The sequence below is a fragment of the Lemur catta genome, chromosome X (assembly GCF_020740605.2).
Source record: "Lemur catta isolate mLemCat1 chromosome X, mLemCat1.pri, whole genome shotgun sequence".
Taxonomy (NCBI): Eukaryota; Metazoa; Chordata; class Mammalia; order Primates; family Lemuridae; genus Lemur; species Lemur catta.
The window spans coordinates 55,398,840-55,416,138 of NC_059155.1; the positions used below are offsets into that span (position 1 = coordinate 55,398,840).

The window sequence follows — 17,299 nt, forward strand, 5'->3', positions numbered from 1 at the left end:
TTAGTTTCAGTGCCTATATCATAGAAGGGTCCATGTCTTTAAAGAAGTCAAAAGCCATCTTGAATAATCAGGACCCTTCTGCCAGATTATCTAATGTCAGTTTGTTTTCTGCCACTGCTTCTTCATCTAAGTGTTATTCCTCATCATCAAGCACTGATTTAGAAGCACTTGTCTCCATCAAGTTATCTTCTGTTAATTCATCCGGTGTGGTGTCTATTAGGTCCTGAGTTTCTGTAAGATCCCTGTCTTGAAACTCTTCACCTCCCACCTTCTTTACCATATTCACAATCTCTTTTGTGATTTCCTTGATTGGCTCTGTTGTAAATCCTGTGAAGTCATGTACAATATCTTGGACACAGTTTTCTCTAGGAATTTATTATTTCTCTCTTTGATGGCTTTTTCTATAACGAAGGCATCTTCAGTGGTGTGATCCTTCCAGATTTTCATGATCTCTGTATCAAGGTTCTTTTCCATAGCCTTGACAATCCTTTCCATAGAATAAGTACTATGTGTAATAACCTTAAAAGTCCTTATAACCCCCGATCTAGAGGCTTAATTAGAGATGTTGTCTTTGACAACATAGACCACTGTGACACCTTCAATGTTGAACTCGTGGGGATTCTGGGTAGCCAGGGCCATTATCTAATATCAGAAGAACTTTAAAAGCCGTCCTTTACTGGCAAGATAGTTTCTAACTTCAGGGACAAAGCATCAATTGAACCAATCCAATAAAAGTGTTCTTGTTGTCCAGGTCTTCTTACACAACCAAAAGACTAGCAGCTAGTGTTTATCTTTTCCCTTCAAGGCTCCAGGGTTAACAGCTTTTTAGATAAGGGCAGCCCTGATCATAAGCCTGACTGCATTTGCACAAAACAGTAGAGTTAGCCTATCCCTTCCTGCCTTAAATTCTGGTGCTCACTTTTTCTCACTAATAAATGTCCTTTGTGTCCTTTTCTTTTTTCCAGAATAGAGCACTTTCCTCTGTATTTAAAAACCTGTTGGGGCAGGTATCCTTTCTCCTCAATGATTTCTTAATAGCATCTGGGATCTCAACTACTGCCTCTTGGTTGGTTGGCAGATGCTAATCCTCCTGTTTTCTTGACATTCAAGCCAAATCAATCTCTCTCTAAAAATTATCAAACCATCCTTTGCTGCATTAAATTCTCCAGCTTTTCATCCTTCACCTTTTTGCTTTAAGTTGTCATTTAATGACTTCACCTTTTCTCAAATCATATGAGCTTTGAAAAATGTCCACCCACATAAAAGCTAGATTTTCAATATGTAATTAAAAGGTATTTGTGCAAAAAAAAAAAGGCGAAATTTTCACATGTCCTGCAGCACTGGCTTCACAAATTTCCTTTTCTCTCTTTGTTACAGTGGTTCTTAAACTAGAGTCGTTTATCTTAAAATGATGGGCAGTCACAGCTACAGACCTCAATCTAGGATACATATTAACTTTTTCTCAGAATGTCAATGACCTTTCTCTGCTTCTTGGGAGCACTTCTAGTATATCACTAGCGGCACTTCGTATGGGTCTTGGTGTCGTTTAACCTTTACAGTATTACAGTAAACACAACGAAAAATACACAAGAACTGCAGAAGATTACTTTTTACTGCGATACACAATTTGCTGACATGGAGTGTTTTAAGTGGCTACTCATGATCCTTGAGCTTACTATCAACAAGGGTGGCTATGAAATTTTACAGTGGGATACAGTATGTACTACAGTTGATTTTACACAGTTACAACTTAATACTGCATCTTTACATTTGTTTTACATTTCTCTCTACTGCGAATGTCGCCACATATGGTCTGTGTTTGTGTTTTTGATAAATTTTAACTTTGTAAAATATGTTTGTGTATATTTTATGGTAGTAAATGATAAAATAGGTTAGTATCTGCATGTATTCTATGCATTCATGACACACCTAACTTATTTTTTTTTTTGAGACATTGTCTCACTTTGTTGCCCGGGCTAGAGTGAGTGCCATGGCGTCAGCCTAGCTCACAGCAACCTCAAACTCCTGGGCTTAAGCAATCCTACTGCCTCAGCCTCCCGAGTAGCTGGGACTATAGGCATGCGCCACCATGCCCGGCTAATTTTTTCTATATGTATTTTTAGTTGTCCAGATAATTTATTTCTATTTTTAGTAGAGACAGGTTCTCACTCAGGCTGATCTCAAACTCCTGACCTCGAGCGATCCACCCGCTGCGGCCTCCCAGAGGGCTAGGATTACAGGCGTGAGCCACCGCGCCCGGCCGACACACCTAACTTATTTTAATTTTTTCAATATTTCTAGGCTACACAGTTCATCTGGGAATTTTTTCAAATTGTCACAAATCTCCAAAAAATTTTATCATATATTTATTGGAAAAAATTGCATATACATGGGCCCATGCAATTTAAACCTGTATTGTTCAAGGGTTGATTATGATTTGATTCAGGCCTAGCCCTTCTTGTCTCTGGATAATGATGAAATAATGTTTATTTCAAAAAATGCTACAGCAGCATTTTCATTTATGATTTTAAGAGTAATAAATATACATTATAGAAATTAAAAAGTACATTAAATGTTTAAAGAAAATCTGGATACTACCCAAATACAATGTTTGGGCTTGGTTTTTTTCCCTTTTATATGCATTTCCTTTTACATATGTTTATATTTATTCTGCCCTTTTTGGTTTCATAATATTAAAAAGCATCCTAATAAGGTGAAAATTTGAAATGTTTATAATCTATCTAATTTCTTAATAAGCTACTTGTAAAAATTTTATGCTTTTTCTAGCAGTCTTGTTCCTTTGAGACTGTTTCATGTTGTGATCAGACAACATATAATATATATTATCTTTTCTGGTGTAAGTGGTTAAATAAACATTTTCCATTTTTAAAGTTCTCTGTAGGCATTTTAAGTGACTCCATAATTCAGTAGATGTATCATTTGCTTAATCAGTGCACATTGCCATATTGCTTCTACAAAGGCAGTTTCTGTTTATGCTTCCTCTAACAGTGTGAGTGCTTATTTGTCTTTTGCATTTGTTACATATTGAGTGCCAACATACTTCTGTGTCTCCTACCCAAAAGAGTCTTTTGTTTCTTGTGAAACTTCCTTTTTAGTGGATTATCCTATGTAGAGACAAATTGAGTATTTCCTAGGGGTTGTAAGAGAACGTGGTAAGTCGCAAAAAATTATTAACAGTAATGTGTCTGTTGTAATAAAACCGTTCTGAGAATACTGTACAGCTTTATTCTGACTTCTCGGTTCCAGCTTCCTCCAGATTAGGTCGAGCACTTGCTGAGCTATTTGGGCTCCTTGTTAAACTTTGTGTGGGGTCTCCTGTCCGCCAGAGAAGGAGCCATCATGCTGCCAGCACCACTACAGCGCCAACACCCGCTGCTCGATCAACAGCCTCAGCCCTCACTAAGCTCCTCACAAAGGGCTTGTCTTGGCAGCCTCCACCATATACACCTACTCCTCGCTTCAGGTGAGGTTCTAGTTGAGATGCAGGGACTAAAAAGTTGCAATAAAAAGAACATAATATTCCTATTCTACTTAAACAGGACTGAGCCACTGAATTGGAGAACTTAGAAGTGCCTTGTTTACTCTAGAAAGTAAAGTGTGAGGTACTAGTTTTGGTTGTACCTAGTATAGAACATGGGAAATTTTAAAAGCATTTGCAGTAAAACTGCATTTAAGTAACTTTATACAGGTTGAGTATCTGTTATCTGAAATGCTTGGGACCAGAAGTGTTTTGGATTTTGAAATTTCTTTTTAATTTTGGAATATTTGTAGAATACATGCTAGTTGAACATCCCTAATTCAAAAACCCAAAATGTGAAATGCTCTAGTGAACATTTCCTTTAGAGCTTCACGTCAGCACTCAAAAACTTTCAGATTTTGGAGCATTTCAAATTTTGGATGTTCACATTAGGGATATTCAACCTGTGTTCCTTACTAGATGAAAGAATTTTTTTGCCTTTGAAATTTTAATAACCATGCTAGTCACCCACCTGCCTTCCAAAGTCAGTCCATCAGTTTGTTGTTAAATTTTACTCTTGGCTTTTACACAAATTTCTCATTGCTTTTGTGTCTGCCTCAGAGAAGGTTAAATTTTTGCTTTTTCCTCTTTTCAGGCTAACATTCTTCATCTGTTCAGTTGGTTTCACATCCCCAATGCTGTTTGACGAGAGGAAGTATCCATACCACCTCATGCTGCAAAAATTTCTCTGCTCTGGAGGCCACAATGCTCTATTTGAGTAAGGATCGAGTTGCTTCACAGAGAAGCATTTCTTGGAGTTTGGTCTTTTGTGTGTATCTTACCAGCCTACTGCTAAGTACCCTATCTCGTGACATACATATAGCCATTAGTTGTATGCTTCCATGTTCTGGAAATTGGCCATGTGTATCTCCATTTTCTTTGTAGGGTGGAAATTTAGCCTTCCGTAGAGGTGTGTTTGTAAAGGGTTTCTGCTTTTCCTCATTTGGCTTCTAGTACCCACTGTGCATTTTTTTTAATAGACATGTCTTTTGCTGTTATTTCTCTGAATGTAATAATTTTTCTACTTTCTTGGTCAGACGATTCTAAGCTGAGTTTCACTGGTTTGGAGGAGGTGAGGTTAAGGCTTTAAAAAAGTAAATATGATAATTGTTGGACATTTTGGAAGTAATAGCTCTAAGAGGAAGGACATGTAATACCAAGATAGAGATTAGGGACCTTTTAAATGCAAACTCTCCCTCAATCTAAAATGCTAATACTTTCTCTCTCCATACTTATTTGAATTTAGAACTTTCAACTGGGCTTTATCCATGGGAGGCAAAGTTCCTGTTTCTGAGGGATTAGAACATTCAGAATTACCTGATGGCACAGGAGAATTCCTAGATGCCTGGCTTATGCTGGTGGAGAAGATGGTGAATCCCACCACGGTGCTTGAATCTCCACATTCACTGCCTGCCAAATTGCCTGGAGGTGTCCAGAACTTTCCACAATTCAGTGCCCTCCGCTTCCTTGTGGTAACTCAGAAAGTGAGTATTTGCCATTCTAAACCCAAGAGATATTTCTCATGCTAACTAGATAATTCCCACTCTCTTTTGTTCTTCTTAATGGAAGAATGTGATTATTGAGGAAACATTGGATCCTATTCCCAGATAGGGCTGCCTTACAGAAGGGAATAGAGAGACCATTTGAGGATTTTTCATGGTTTAAACATTTGAACTGTAAACTTCAGATTGGTACTTTCAGGTTGAATTAAATGCTGCTACTTGGTGCTTGTGTAGATAGGGCTCCTCGTGCTGGCCTAGGATTTTGTTGTTGGCACTGACAGTTTGTGGTAGGACTGTCCCATAGGTCTTTAACTTATTCTTCCTGAGTCTTTGAATTGAGGCAAAATGATCTCCACGCACTTTCCAAATGACTTATAGGCAGCCTTTACGTGCATCAAGAACCTTTGGAACCGGAAACCCCTAAAAGTGTATGGTGGGCGAATGGCTGAATCCATGCTGGCCATTCTGTGCCACATCCTCCGAGGAGAACCTATGATTCGAGAGAGACTGAGTAAAGACAAGGAGGGGTCTCGAGGAGAAGAGGATGCAGGGCAAGAGGAAGGTGGCTCCCGCCGGGAACCTCAAGTCAACCAGCAACAGCTGCAACAGGTAGGGTGCTTGCTGTCTTCATACTCCAGGGCCCAGACTTTGCACTCAGTGGTATGCAGTGCTTGTGGGTTTTATAAGTTCATATGCCACTAAATGCCAGGTCACATTAACCAGGAGACAGTTTAAATTTGCTCCTTCTCGGCATTTTTTTCTCCTGAGGAATGCTGGAGTGTACTCCGATGCTCTGCACAGGTAATAGATTTATGTCCTTCCAAGCATGTTGATTAGTACTGGGACTCTTACAGTATTCTCAGTAGCCTGCTGCTGCCACGTTCTTTAGAAGCAAACTTCTTGGCTACTTTCTGGTTAACCTGTAAAAGGAAGAGATATTGTGACCCAGATTTATTCCTAAACAAGAGCTTTCTGAAACCATAGTCACCTATAAAACTTTTGTTTTCACCTTCAAATAAATGTATAAGCCACATTTTGAAAATTGGAGGCTAGAAGGGAGTAAGGAAAAAGGCATGTAAGATCCTGCCTCTTCAATCTTAAAGAGCATTTTAGCATTTTTTCCTGGAATTTGTATGTATGTATGTTCTCTTTATGTCGAAAGTCCTAGTCAAATCTGTCCTCTATATATACATGCCTCTTTTTTTATTATAAACCTTGAGAAATTTGGAAAGTACAGCAAAGTATTTTTACAAGGCATTCATAGTGTCACCACAGAAGATAGTCATTTTCTTCTTTTTCAGTCACATTAGTTTTATGCCTAATTTTTACACAGTTAGCATCAAGCAATATGTAGACTTCTAGTCATTAAATTTTTTTTTACTATTTACTAGTCATTGTTCGTTGTTAATTTTCTTCTGGTTTGATGTTGTAATGCTGTGGTGTATACTTTCCTTATGTACATCTCATCTCATGATTTCCTGGTAGTAGAATTCCTGGGTCAGTTTTTTCAGGTATTTGCTCTGTTGCCAGTTTGTTTTCCACAATATTGGGACCAATTTATGCTTCTGTGTATGAATCTCAGTCTTTTAATCATGATAATCCTGTTAATTCTAATAACCATCTATCCTCCTCCCCCATTTTCTTAAAGGATGGAATTGGGAATCCCTTGGCTCCCTGCCCCTATGCTTATAATGTTTGAGTGCTGTAGAAGCACTAAATAGTAAGGATTGTTCATGTTACCTACCTGCCCTACTTCATAAAAGTTCTCAGTTCATATGAAGTTAGAGGAACCTGTTTCCATCTTGAAAAGGTTTTTTTTTTTTCCTTCTTAAAATGCATTTGGATTTCTCTGATAATGTGGTGCTGAGATACTGCATTCTTTTTGTAGCTCATGGACATGGGCTTTACAAGGGAACATGCCATGGAGGCCCTGTTGAACACCAGTACCATGGAGCAGGCCACAGAGTACCTTCTAACCCACCCTCCTCCAATCATGGGAGGAGTTGTTCGGGTGAGTTGGTTCAGGAGCTATGATTTTCCAGGGTGTTGGTTTGGCTACTGATAGCCTTTTCTTCCTTATCCTTCTGTCGCTGGTCTTTCTTTCTATAAACTACTTCTCCATGCCAGTATTTTCTTTTCATAATAACTCTAAAACTCCAAAGTGTTACAAACAGCCATGCAAGTTTACTGGACGTAGTTTGTGGAAGAAGCCACACAGTCAGAAAGCAATATTAGAGGCACACTCTTCTAAGATGCAGAATAGGTGGCCACATTGAAGCCACCCTCCTACACTTAACTTTCATTGTGATTTTTCCCCCTCTGTTCTTGCAGTGATCAAGTAAGCCTAGTTGGGTTTGACTATAGAGAGCAGCATTTAGAGCCCTTTCCCCTCTCTTAAGCTTGAACACAAGATATCTGATTCCCTATGAATTGGGGTGACCTCGTGTTTGTTTTGGGTATATGTCATTACTGGATTTTCTGTTATTGCTCTGTAGGATCTCAGCATGTCTGAAGAGGACCAGATGATGAGAGCAATTGCTATGTCACTGGGACAGGATATTCCAATGGATCAAAGGGCGGAGTCACCTGAGGTAACTAGGAAATGGCATCCAAAAGGGCTTGGCACATAAATCTTAGTATTCTGAGACCATTCTGCTACTACTACAAAGTAATTGGTGGAATTACCACGAGAAAAAGACACGGATGTACTCATTCTTCCCAACCTTTCCATTTGTCTTTGAGCTACCTTGTACTGACCCGAAGCTTTAGGTGAAGCAGATGAAGCATTAATCCTTACTGTCTAATAGAGACCTGAAGTGTACTTGGTAGTACCATTAGGCCAAATTTGGCTGTGTACTCCTAGATAATAATTACTTTAACAAACTGGCCAAGAATATAGGACAATGTCTAAAAATGATTTTATGAGAGGTGGTGTAAAATGCTGCAAACAGATTGACAGTGCTTTGTGATGTTTGAAGTGTCCCTCCCTGTCTTGCCTTAATCTGGGTGGCAGCCCTCATTTATTTCCACACCCTGGATAAAAGTATCAACTGTCTGAGGAGAAAGGAGACAATTATTCATATGGTGAGGCAGATACATTCTCAGAGTCCCCCTTATCTTTCCACCTTCACCTCTTCTATGTATTAATCACTCTTCCTTCCCTGCTTCTAGGAGGTTGCCTGCCGAAAGGAGGAAGAGGAACGGAAAGCTCGGGAAAAGCAGGAAGAGGAAGAGGCTAAATGTCTAGAGAAGTTCCAGGATGCTGACCCATTGGAACAAGATGAGCTGCACAATTTCACAGATACCATGTTGCCAGGCTGCTTCCACCTTCTTGATGAGCTGCCGGACACAGTGTACCGTGTATGTGATCTGATCATGACAGCCATCAAACGTAATGGAGCAGACTATCGTGACATGATTCTGAAGCAAGTAGTCAATCAGGTAAATTCTCAAGGGGCCGGAAGAAGGGCGTATATGAAGTGATTTGCTTGTCTGCCTTCTGTCTAAACCTGATTTCTGAAAAATCTATTTTTGCTTTCTAACCCAGTATGGGTATATTCTGTCTTTGAATTCTTTTGATCTGGTAATCGAGCTCTTCATTGAATGTTTACCAAAACAGTGGATTAACTATGTCACAAAACGTCTTTGAAAGGGACAAAGCTCTCTTTTTCTAGTTTTTAGTTAGAGTTATCTAAAATGTCCAAAATGTATCTTACTCTTTAGCCAAGTTAGGCTCCCTGGACTAACAGTGAATAGATACTTTTCTTCCTATGTAAGAACACTTTAACAAAGGAGTCCGCATCCTGATGAATACCTGTGTCCTGGTGTCTTAGTCCATTTGTATTGCTATAAAGGAATACCCGAGGCTAGGTAATTTATAAAGAAAAGTGGTTTATTTGGCTCATACTTGTGTAGGCCATACAAGAAGCATGACCCTGGCATCTGCTTCTGGTAAGGAGCTCAGAAAGGCTCCACTCATGGCGGAAGACAGAGAGAGAGAGCAGGTGTGTCACATGGCAAGAGGGAGCAAGAGGTGGGGGCTGCCATGCTCTTTTAAACAACCAGTTTTCAGAGCTCATACTATGAGAAAGACACCAAGCCATTCATGAAGAATCCGCTCACTGGGGATCAATAGAGGGGACAACCATAATTTCCTTCATTATGAAATTAATAGTAATGCTAATTGTAGACATATAGGATAAGAAAGAAATTATCCTCAATCCCCACACCCAGACATAACCAGTTAAACATTTTGGTTATATTTCCTTTATTATTTTTTCGTCAATCTATTTATGTATTTAAGTCATTGGAACCTTGTTTTATGTAATTTTTAAGCCTGGAAGCAGGGAAAGAAATAAAAAAGGAGTAGCCTTTTTATTTGTACTATGTACACGTAAGTTTTAATGCATGGAAACATCTTGACAGTAAAGGAAAACTGGATAAAATATTTTTCACAGAAAAGTTTAGTATCTTTTTATTAAGACCTTATGCAAATTATTTTAAGAAAACTAAAACCTTAATAGAAATGAGCAGTGATATCAAATTCATTATAAGAAATTTAATATGCAAACTAAAACGAGACTAACCTTTCTAACTTTCTAATTCTTTATTTTTGTTTTTTATAATTCTAGGGGAGGTACAGTGGAAGCATAAGTTGCTAAAACCTTTTTGGGGTTGACTGCACCAGGAATTTTTTAAATATTTATTTCCTTTAACTTAGATTTTAGGCTTCTTGTAATCTAGCCTAAGAAAATAATCGTTTAGGTCTACGGCCAGACCACCCTGAACGCGCCCGATCTCGTCTGATCTCGGAAGCTAAGCAGGGTCGGGCCCGGTTAGTACTTGGATGGGAAAATAATCGTTTAGTAGTGATTCTTTAGTAGAATAGATCTTTTGATACAGACACTAAATTCCTAGGGCATATATGTTAGTATTTACTTACCTTTCTTTGGGGAGTGGAGGGAGTATTTTAAAAGGTTAAGAATGTTTTCACAAACCTCATCTTACTCTACAATTACTTGACTTGGCCACTTTTCTGCTTTTCTAGGTGTGGGAAGCTGCTGATGTATTGATCAAAGCTGCTCTTCCCCTGACAACAAGTGATACAAAAACTGTGTCAGAGTGGATCAGTCAGATGGCCACCCTGCCCCAGGCCTCCAATTTGGCTACTAGAATCTTGCTTTTAACGCTACTTTTTGAGGTAAGATTTAGATGGTTAGGACCTTGTAATTCATTCATCAAAGAATTATTGAACACCTACCATATGAGACATTGAAGAAGATAAAGAGAAGTATAAGACGTGATCCCTGCATTTCATGAGCCCAGTTTCTAATAGGATAAAATGAACGTAATTAAGTACAAAATACAACATTCTATGCCACATGAATGGGATCAACAATTTTATCTGAGTTCAGGAAAGGCATATTTATCACTTCTGGATGATGTGAGAAGGCCTTCTCAGAACAAATGTTAGTTGAATTCAGTCTTTAAAGGATTGTGGGGTGGGAGTTAAAAAGAAGAACATTTAAATGACTATCATAGTTTGGTCATGGAGTATTTTTGCCTCTCAGGAAACCTAACTGGCAGCCACATAGTGGAGTGGGATATGGAAATTGGATGTTGTCAGTGTTAAGATAATAGACCAGATGGAACAGAGTCTTCCTGCTTTTCCTCACATGGTCAGTCAGCAGATTATTTGGGGCAAGAGAGTGGTTTGGGCAAGACATGTTCTTGTTCTAACCAACATAGGAACCAGGAAGCAACTGATCTTGGACAAGGGACTCTGCTTCTGTAGCTCATCACATTTAATAGTAAAACTTGCACTGAATGTATTTGACCCTTTACATATAACTACTCAGGAGATATGTCCAACTGTATACCTACAGTCTTGGGGCTTTCCTTTATGATGAAAATGATAAATTATTATATTACTTCTTGAATAGATACTTGGGGGAAAGGTTTCAAAGTACTAAATGCTAGGGGTCCTCCATAACATAACATTAGGAGAAAATCAGTCATGAGCCCTCTTCTACAAAGAATCACAAGTAACAGTCCTGTGTTTTCTTCTAGTCCTTTTTCTATCCATTTAAACAATCGGGATAAGACAATATAGAAAGTTCTCTATTCTTCCCGTTCAGTATTACATTATGATTATTTCCCCATGTCATGTATACATTATTCCATCTTTAGGATGTTCTCTAATTTCTTGAAATAATTACTTATTGTTGGACATTCACTTTCAGTGATTTCCTGTTAAAAAGTAACACTTTAGTGTAACCCCAATAAAGGGAACCATCAACTATATTTAATTCATCTTCCTTGAAAGATTATAAAGCCTCTCTGAAAATCAAAAGCTTTACAACTTCAACATGGTTAAAACCACACAGTCTAGGTGAAAATCCCAAAAAAATATTAATAACCATTTCTGTATTAAGCACATACAATTATGCCTGGCATTGTGTGTGGCACTTTAGATATATATAATCTCATTTAATCATCACAATTACTCTGGAGGTAGGAATTATTATTCCCTGTGACCTATGAAGAAACCAAAGCCTAGAAAATTTAAGTAACTCATGTCTGTTTGTAGCTGATAAATGGTAAGAGGTAGAATTTGAAATCAACCAATTCAGTTACTAATCGCCCCTTTCTTCCCCTATACCATGCTAATCTTTAATACTGAGTAGAAGTTGATATCTTTAATTTTTTTCCTTTGATTAATCAGGAGTTGAAGCTACCTTGTGCTTGGGTGGTTGAATCAAGTGGCATCCTTAATGTCCTAATCAAACTATTGGAAGTGGTTCAGCCTTGCCTCCAGGCAGCCAAGGAGCAAAAGGAGGTCCAGACCCCAAAGTGAGTGACCTTATGTCTATTCCAGTTTCACTTCTATTCCCCTGGGACTTGGCTGCTCAAGGTTAGGGCCCGAATCGGGCAATTTTCTGGGAGCATATATGGGGCAAATCCTGGGTACTTTTGTGGTTTGGAAAGTGCCTGATGAAGTCAAGATATATTTTCCCAATTTTTGGCAGGTTTCTGGCTTGCTCAGAACAAATTATTTCTCTCTTTTTAGATGGATCACTCCAGTGTTGCTTCTGATTGATTTCTATGAAAAGACAGCCATCTCCTCGAAAAGGAGAGCCCAGATGGTTAAGGTGTGTAATGTACTGTGTGTGGTTGGCTTACTTTTTGAGGCAAGAATAGACAAGAAGAAAATATGGGAGAGTGGTGAAGAAAGTGAAGGTCTCTGACCAAGGCATAAATCATTTCAGCGATCTTCATAGCTAGGTTTTTCTTTTGAATAGGGAATTCAAATTATTTTCTTATGGAGTTCCTTGCTAAAGTCCCCAAGAACTTACCCTGTAAGTAAATGTTAAAGGTATGTGTTACCTCCAGAGGAAGAGTGGGTCTTCTGTTATGTGAAGGACTGAGTATGCAACAATCCTTCCAAAAGCAGGTGTTCCTTGGATAAACATTATTACGCTACATCATCTTGGTACCTTCTTGGAAACAGAATTTTTATTTCAGTATATCGCAAATTAATATTCCCCTTTTAGGGGAAACAGTTAAAAACAAAAGTAGGGGATGGCAGGATAAGGAGGTAAATGGGTTTTTGCCTAGGGAAAATGTCTTAGTCCGTTTGTTTTTGCTGTAACAGAATACCACAGACTGGGTAATTTATCAACAGTAGAAGTTTATTGGGCTCATAGATCTTGGAAGTCTAAAATCCAGGGGGCTGCATCTGGTGAGGGCTTTCAGGCTACGTTATCCCGTGGGGGAAGGTAGAAGGTCAAGAGAGAGTGAGAGCAAGAGGGGGCCGAACTCACTTTTATAACCAACCCACTCTCAGGATCATGACAGGGCAGAGTCTTCATGACCTAGTCACTTTTTATTAGGTCCCAACTCTGTTGCATTGGGGATTAAGTTTCCAACACATGGAAGACTCAAACCATAGCAGAGGCTAAGGACTGTGAGTGTAAATTTATATGAAAACTTCTCTCTTGGTTTTCAAAGTTTACTAAATGCCCAGTATATTTCTTTTTCCTGGCTTAATTTTAGCAATGAATACTACTGAAGTTACTATTTCTTCTAATAGTGAATCTTGAAGGAAACACAAAACTTTGTGCTTTTATATTTAGTACCTACAGTCCAACTGCAATAACTGGCGCTGGTTTGATGATCGCTCCGGGCGTTGGTGTAGTTACAGTGCAAGCAACAACAGCACTATTGATTCTGCCTGGAAATCTGGAGAGACAAGTGTGCGATTCACTGCAGGCCGAAGAAGATACACTGTCCAGTTCACTACAATGGTGCAGGTACATGCTTACCCAAATCTGTAAACTGTATCAGAAAGAAGGGAAGGTGCTGGATATGTCTTGGTTTTCTTCTTTCTGAACCATCAGTCCTAATGTTATAAGGCACACAGTTATCACCCGTAAATTGAGTGTAGATTTCATAGAACTGAGTCTTCCCTCCCAGAAATGATTTTTAAGTGTTCAGTTAAGGATTAGGGAGTGGTTAGGGATGGTGTCTGCTCTATTGGAAAGTTTACAGTTCATTATAGAGCCTCGTGTATGCCACTTTCCTTCTGGGGACCTATGGGTTTTCTCTTTGTATGATAAATGATATGGATGGAATAAATTGCTAGAGTTCCTTCCTGTGTAGCATTTTGCCTGGAAGGTGTCCCTACCCACCCCATACCTTTATAATTCCTTTTTTGGTAAGAGAGTTGTTTTTGTTTTTTTTGTTTGTTTGTTTTTGTTTTTTTTGTCTGCTTGAATTCCTAGGTTAATGAGGAAACAGGGAATCGACGTCCTGTGATGCTGACTCTCCTCAGGGTACCACGGCTGAATAAAAACTTGAAAAACACCAATGGACAGGAATTAGAGAAGACACTGGAAGAAAGCAAAGAAATGGATATCAAGCGTAAAGAAAACAAAGCCAATGGTACGAACTTTGAGTTTTGAATCTCTTAAGGAGTGTTTTACCTGAAGCTACTGTGTCCTTTATGGCTTAAGGTCTGGCCAATTTCATTGCCAGTTAAATTATCTAAAACTCTTATTTTCACATTTGTAGATACTTCTTTGGCCCTAGAGAGTACAAACACTGAGAAGGAAACAAGCCTGGACGAAACAAAAATTGGGGAGATTCTGATTCAGGGCCTGACAGAAGATATGGTGACTGTTTTAATCCGGGCCTGCGTGAGCATGCTGGGAGTCCCTGTGGACCCAGACACTTTGCATGCTACCCTTCGCCTCTGCCTGAGGCTCACCCGGGACCACAAATACGCCATGATGTTTGCAGAGCTGAAGAGTACACGAATGATCTTGAATTTGACCCAGAGCTCAGGCTTCAATGGATTTACTCCCCTTGTCACCCTTCTCTTAAGACACATCATTGAGGACCCCTGCACCCTCCGTCATACCATGGAAAAGGTAAGTCTTTTTGGTGTCAAATGCTGATTTAACTTGATATCATACCTTTGTTCTCCTTGGTCTCAGAACAGATAGACTTCTGGTTCTTCTTAGGGTAGCTAGATACATATACTGTATACTCTGCCCAGCAAAATTTCTGAAGTGTATGCTTGGAAGCTTACTTAGGTATGGTAGGATTATCCTATTGAGTGACATTAAGAAAAAAAAAGAACTAGAAATATTTTCTACCCTTAAAGGTACTATAGTAATACCTTTTGTCTAGAAAGTCCTCTCTGGCAATCTAGGTTTCTTTAACCAAGCCAAAAACTGTTAGTAAGGAACTGGAATACCTTCCCCCAAGTTCATGCCTTAAAGATCATTCCTTTGTAGGAGTACCCCTCAGGTGGTCACTCTTGCCTATTTTCAAACCATTGTATTTTGGAGTGTAAAAGTAGTAAAGCTTTTTGAATATTTATGATCTGGCAGGCACTGTGATAGGCACTTAACAAATAGTACAGGTCTGAAAACAGATTTATGTGTTTTAGGAAATTTATAAAGCAGTGTAAGAAATGGCAAATCATAAAAAAATAACATTTGTAACATCAACATTAAGACAACAGTGGAGGGGTGGGTGTAGGCAACATCTTACTAGTGAGGCTTTTCTTCCTCGGGTACTTTTATAAAATTCTCTTACTCTTTGTAAGCAGTCATGTGACTTACTGGATTTTGCTTCCATTTTCCTCTCTTGAGACATTATTTCCAACATTTATAAGTAGTGTTGCAGTGTGCATTTTTGTGCCTAGTTTTGTTCATGTTTAAGATTATTATTCTTAGACACTAAGTATTTTTTAACTTGCTTATCAGAAAGGTGGTACCAATTTATACTTCTATATGTGTATGAATATACATCTCAGATTCTTCAGACAGTTCTTCACCCAGCCTGTTTGATTTCACTTCACTTGTGCCAAATCAAGAGAAGGAGAGCTATTAAAGGCAAGCAAGACATTACATCTCTAGTTTCTTGGTATTACAAGCAATTCCACAGTGAACACTCTTGTAGATATCTTGGCATAATTGATGTTAGTATTCAGATAAATTCTTAGCCATCTGCAGTGATCCAAGGTCAAGAGGAGACACCCCAACAGGGAAGAAACTACTATATACAGACAGAATTCTGACTTTAAAAATATGAAATGCTTAAAACTTATGAAAGTTAAAAATGCTAGGAGAAAATGTAAGGCCTCATTGGATTGGGGGCAAAGCCCAAAGCTTTAAGTAAAATGTACTTGGGAATGTGGATAATAAAGAATATCAGTGGCAGTTTTAATGTATCAAGTTGGCAAAATGTAAATGCTTAATAGTTTCCATTGCAGGTACAGGTGTGGAAAAGCAGGCATACTCTTACTTTTGTAGGAGGGGAAATTGGTGCAGCCACATTGTAGGACAATTTAGTACTGTCAGTTTAAGATATCCGTTGACCTAGAAATTCCACAGCTAAGAATTTATCTGATTACCAATGTCAGGTACGCCAAGATACGTATACAGGAGTGTTCACTGTGGAATTGCTCGTAATATCAAGAAACTAGAGATGTAATGTCCAGCAGTAGGGGACTAGATAAATTATGCTACATTCTTTTTGGGGTTTGTTTTTTTTCTTTACTAGAGATGGAGTCTTGCTATGTTGCCCAGGGTAGTCTCAAGCCCCTGGCCTTGCGTGATCCTCCTGCCTCGGCCTCCCAAAGTTCTGGGATTACAGATGTGCACTGTGCTCAGCTGGCACATTCTTTATAGTCAAATTCAACTTTTCTGAATTTTTCTGAATTTTATTTTTTTTTAGTATAATACATCCTAATGGTCAATTTTCTGGATTTTAAAAAATGAAATTACGTCAGAATTGTATGTAGCAAGACAGGCAAGCTATAGGGGTTAAAATATGCGAGACTAAAGAGCATGACAACATGATTGATTTAGTAAGAAAAGCATTAAAATGCCAAAAGATGTTTATCTGTGTGAGCATATCTTTCACAAAGGAATAGATAATGGAAAACAACAATTGAGTTATCTTCTTCATACTTTTGTGTATTTTCCATGATTGCCAAGTAATTTTATGAGATGAGCAAAAGCATAGCTATGTCTAAGCCCCATGTCATTAAAACAAACAATTTGTAAATAGTTTGATATCTCCTGTGGCTGTCATCTCAGAGTGATGGTTGACTTTGAGGCATAAAGAAAACATTTAATTTTGCTACCATACACTAAGGGGATAATCAGTGTTGTGTATTTTAAACCATTCTGGTTTAAAATTGGGACAGCATCTGAGGAGGCTAGGAGCTGGCACTCATGGGAAGCTATATGGGATCTGTGGTCTTAGCACATCTCCCAATTTCTGTAAAGGTCACATGCACTCTGGTCTTAATAGTTGATATTTTTGAGATGGGCTATAACTTTTGTAAGCCATATTTTTTGAATTGAGAAGGAGGATGAGATGGGAACTTAAAGACCAAATATATCCTCCCAGAAGTCTAAAGCTGTCATCTGCTGTTTTGAGGCGGACCTTGGTTAGTATTTTAATACTTGGTAACATCATTGAGTGCAGTTATGTTTTTAGAAAGCAGTTTTTAATCAACAGTGTTTCTCTTTTTACTAGGTTGTTCGCTCAGCAGCTACAAGTGGAGCTGGTAGCACCACTTCTGGAGTTGTGTCTGGTAGCCTCGGCTCTCGGGAAATCAACTACATCCTTCGTGTCCTCGGGCCAGCCGCGTGCCGCAATCCAGACATATTCACAGAAGTAGCAAACCTCTGCATCCGCATTGCCCTTCCAGCCCCTCGAGGTTCAGGAACTGGTGAGT

At 38.8% G+C, this 17,299-nt stretch overlaps 1 protein-coding gene across 16 annotated transcripts in view; it reads left to right on the top strand.

Moving 5' to 3' along the window:
- Nucleotides 1-17,299, top strand: part of HUWE1 (HECT, UBA and WWE domain containing E3 ubiquitin protein ligase 1) — a 153,637-nt gene that overhangs the window by 93,950 nt on the left and 42,388 nt on the right. For all 16 annotated transcript variants that reach the window (XM_045537607.1, XM_045537610.1, XM_045537606.1 and 13 more), the window contains 14 exons: nucleotides 3,268-3,484; nucleotides 4,134-4,256; nucleotides 4,785-5,022; nucleotides 5,419-5,649; nucleotides 6,929-7,051; nucleotides 7,536-7,631; nucleotides 8,212-8,481; nucleotides 10,088-10,240; nucleotides 11,765-11,892; nucleotides 12,110-12,191; nucleotides 13,176-13,352; nucleotides 13,824-13,983; nucleotides 14,113-14,471; nucleotides 17,098-17,293. In XM_045537607.1, the coding sequence (XP_045393563.1) occupies nucleotides 3,268-3,484; nucleotides 4,134-4,256; nucleotides 4,785-5,022; nucleotides 5,419-5,649; nucleotides 6,929-7,051; nucleotides 7,536-7,631; nucleotides 8,212-8,481; nucleotides 10,088-10,240; nucleotides 11,765-11,892; nucleotides 12,110-12,191; nucleotides 13,176-13,352; nucleotides 13,824-13,983; nucleotides 14,113-14,471; nucleotides 17,098-17,293 (2,553 nt within the window). The remainder of the gene's footprint in view (nucleotides 1-3,267; nucleotides 3,485-4,133; nucleotides 4,257-4,784; nucleotides 5,023-5,418; nucleotides 5,650-6,928; nucleotides 7,052-7,535; nucleotides 7,632-8,211; nucleotides 8,482-10,087; nucleotides 10,241-11,764; nucleotides 11,893-12,109; nucleotides 12,192-13,175; nucleotides 13,353-13,823; nucleotides 13,984-14,112; nucleotides 14,472-17,097; nucleotides 17,294-17,299) is intronic.